This window comes from Falco rusticolus, chromosome 12 (assembly GCF_015220075.1).
Source record: "Falco rusticolus isolate bFalRus1 chromosome 12, bFalRus1.pri, whole genome shotgun sequence".
Lineage (NCBI taxonomy): Eukaryota > Metazoa > Chordata > Aves > Falconiformes > Falconidae > Falco > Falco rusticolus.
In genome coordinates, this window is record NC_051198.1 from 18,866,309 (window position 1) to 18,869,854 (window position 3,546).

At 71.2% G+C, this 3,546-nt stretch overlaps 1 protein-coding gene across 1 annotated transcript; it reads left to right on the forward strand.

The window, feature by feature from the left end:
* Positions 1–773: 773 nt before the first annotated feature.
* Positions 774–3,108, forward strand: ZFP36L2 (ZFP36 ring finger protein like 2). The gene is made up of 2 exons (XM_037405055.1): positions 774–1,032; positions 1,602–3,108. The coding sequence occupies exons 1-2, from the start codon at positions 982–984 to the stop codon at positions 3,000–3,002; spliced, it is 1,452 nt and encodes a 483-aa protein (XP_037260952.1). The 5' UTR covers positions 774–981; the 3' UTR covers positions 3,003–3,108.
* The last annotated feature ends 438 nt before the right edge of the window (positions 3,109–3,546 follow it).

Below are 3,546 nucleotides of genomic sequence, written 5' to 3' on the forward strand. Positions count from 1 at the left end.
CGGGGCGGCGGGAAGGGGAAGGGGGGGAGGGGCGCGGCGGGGCTCGGCGAGGGGCTGGCGCGACCTTGGCGGGTGCCGGGCCGCGGCGGGGGCGGGGTGTGCGGGGGGCGGGCGTGGGACGGGGTGCGGGGCCAGGGGTGCGTCGTGGCGGGGCGGGCCGCGTGTCAGCCCGGCCGGTGCAGCGGCGGCGCCCCCCGGCTCCCCGCCCGCCGCTCCCGAACACGGACCAGCAGGAAACCCGACCGACCCCCCCCCCCGCCCCCCCGAGCAGGGGAGCGGCGCAGCCCGCGCTCAGCAGCCGTCCCGCCGGTCGCACCGGGGCAGCGCGGGCCCGACCTTTGTTCCAAACCAATTGCGTGGCAAAAGTTTCTTTTCGGTGGCGGGAGGAAACGGTGTCCCCGGCGCTGCCGCCTCTCCCCCGGCACCCGCCGCCCGCCCGCCGAGGCACCGCGGGCACTCCCCGGGCCGGGGCCGGGGCCGCAGCAGCGGCGGGGCCCGGGGAGGGGCGCGGAGGCACTTCGCAGGGCCCCGCGCTGCTCCCGCCGCCGGCCCCGCGGCCCCCGCCCCGCTCCGTCCCGCCCGCGCCGCGGGTGCACCGGGGGCTGATGGCGGTCGGCACGGCGGGGCCCCGCTCCCCCGCCCGCCCCGAGCGCCGCCGCCTCCCGGCCCCAGCGGAGGGCGGGGCGGCCCGGCCGGTGGGGGCGGGGCGGGCCGAGCGGGGCACCGCCCCCGGGCCGCGGTCGGCGGCGTTTATATGGGGGCGGCGCGGGGCGCCGCGGAGTTCCCGCAGTTCGCCCGCTGCTGTGCAGCCGCCGTCGCCGCCTCGGCCCGGCACCCGCCGTCCCGCCGGGAAGGAGACGGGACCATTTCGGATCTCAAGCAAACGGCCCCCTCCTATCTAGTCGTGGCTTTTCCAAACCCTCCGAGGAGAGCGGGATCTTTCGGTCCTTCCTGTATTTCCGACCATTACAGGATCTAGAAATGTCGACGACGCTTTTATCTGCCTTCTACGACATTGACTTCTTGTGCAAGGTAGGAAGGAGCGCGCTGCGCTGCCAGCGCCGGGCCGGGGCCGCGCTCTGCACGACGGCGCTGCGGGGCCGCTCGGGCCGGGGCACGGACCCGGCGGGGCGGGAGGCCGGTGCCCGCCGGACTGCGCCGTGCGGAGCGGTGCGGCGGCTGCGCGGGCGGGGGCCGCCTGACGGCCGGCTGTGCTCGAGCAGCGCGGAGCGGCTGCGGGGCGGCTGGCGCCAGGCTGCGGGAGAGGCGCGTCGCAGGCTGGCTGCGGGGTTCACCCGCTGAAGCCGCCCCGCAGCCGCTCGCCCGCAAGTGTTGCGCTGCTGCCGCGAGGAACTTTTCAAAAGTTGCGCACGCAGCAAAGCCTGCGCGGGGTTCGCCCCCGCCCGCCTGCGCCCGCAGCAGACACGCAGTCGGGAGCAGCTGGGCGGCGGGACCCCCGCCCCGACCCCCGCGGTGCCGCGGAGGGGGCGCCGGGCGCTCGGGGAGCCGTGGCGGTGGGCTGGCGGTCACCCTGCAACACCCTCTCTCTCTCCCCGTGTCTCCCCCGCCCCCTTCCCTCCCCTCCCCCCCCGCCCCGGCAGACGGAGAAGTCCCTGACCAACCTCAGCAGCATGCTGGACAAGAAGGCCGTGGGGACCCCGGTGACCCCCCCCAGCTCCAGCTTCGCACCGGGCTTCCTGCGGCGGCACTCCACCAGCAACCTGCCGGCGCTGGCCGGCGGCTCCAAGTTCCCCAGTCCCACCGGCTCCAGCTCTTCCTCCACCTCCTCCTCGTCCTCCTCCTCCTCCTCGTTCGGCAGCCTGAAGGAGACGAGCTCCGGCGGAGGCGGCGGCAGCAGCAGCCCCACGGCCTTGCTCAACAAGGAGAACAAGTTCCGGGACCGCTCCTTCAGCGAGAACGGCGAGCGCAGCCAGCACCTCATGCAGCAGCTGCAGCAGCAGCAGCAGGCGGCGGCCGGCAAGGGGGGCGGCTCCGGCGGCGGCGGCGGGGCCCCCATCAACTCGACGCGCTACAAGACGGAGCTGTGCCGCCCCTTCGAGGAGAGCGGCGCCTGCAAGTACGGCGAGAAGTGCCAGTTCGCCCACGGCTTCCACGAGCTGCGCAGCCTCACCCGCCACCCCAAGTACAAGACCGAGCTCTGCCGCACCTTCCACACCATCGGCTTCTGCCCCTACGGGCCGCGCTGCCACTTCATCCACAACGCCGACGAGCGCCGCCCGGCGCCCGGCGGGGGCACGGCCGCCCCCCCCGCCGCCGCCGCCGCGGGGCCGCACCACCACCCGCACCACCCGCCCCCGCACCCCGCCGGCAGCACCGGCGACCTCCGCGCCTTCGCCCCCCGCGACCACCCGCTGGGCGGCGGCGGCTTCGGGCACCCGCGCGGCGGCGGCGGGGAGCGGCCCAAGCTGCACCACAGCCTGAGCTTCTCCGGCTTCTCCGCCCACCACCACCACCACCACCCGCACCCCCACGGCGCCGCCCCGCCGCCGCCCGGCGGCCGCCTGGACGCCGCCCTGCTGGAGAGCCCCGGCGGGTCGCGCACGCCGCCGCCGCCCGCCTCCGCCTCGTACTGCGAGGAGCTGCTCTCGCCGCCCTGCGCCAACAACGCCTTCGCCTTCTCGGGGCAGGAGCTGGGCAGCCTCATCGCCCCGCTCGCCCTGCACACCCAGAACTTCGCCGCGGCCGCCGCCGCAGCCGCCGCCGCCGCCGCCTACTACCGCTGCCAGCAGCAGCCGCCGCCGCCCGGAGGGGGCTGCCCGCCGCCCCCCGCCTCGCCGCCCTTCAGCTTCCAGCCCCTCCGCCGCCTCTCCGAGTCGCCCGTCTTCGACGCGCCGCCCAGCCCCCCGGACTCCCTCTCCGACCGGGAGAGCTACCTGAGCGGCTCGCTCAGCTCCGGCTCCCTCAGCGGCTCCGAGTCGCCCAGCCTGGACTCGGGCCGCCGCCTGCCCATCTTCAGCCGCCTCTCCATCTCCGACGACTAGGGGGGGGGCGGGCTGCCGCGCCCGGCCCCGCGGCTGCCCACCAAGTAAGTTACCGAGCGAAGAAAGTGAATCCTTTTCTTTTTTTTTTTTTATATATACTTATCTATCTATATATACACCGAGAGCTGAACAAAACAAAAAAAAAAGCATTTTGCAAAAGGGCAAATGACATGAACAAACCTATTTTTATAGAGAGACCTTGGAAGAAGGGGATTTTCGTTTTGGGGTTTTTTTTTTGTTGTTGTTCTTTGGAGACAAGTTATGATATGCACCAGCAGCAGCCATTCCATCTGTGTTCAGAAAAAAAAAGCATTAGCAAAGGCACCACCAGAAAGCAACAAACAATCCGGGGAGCGTGCATCCTGCCTGTCCAGCTCCTCCAAACCTTCAGACACACACAAAAAAGTTACAAACTACTTTGTCTCTCAATCCAGTTCAAATAAAAACACAGAACGTACTAAACCTATAAGCTTTTTTTAAAAAAAAGAAAAATCCAACATCCTGCCAAGAATATGCCTTGATAACAACTTTTTTTATATATCTA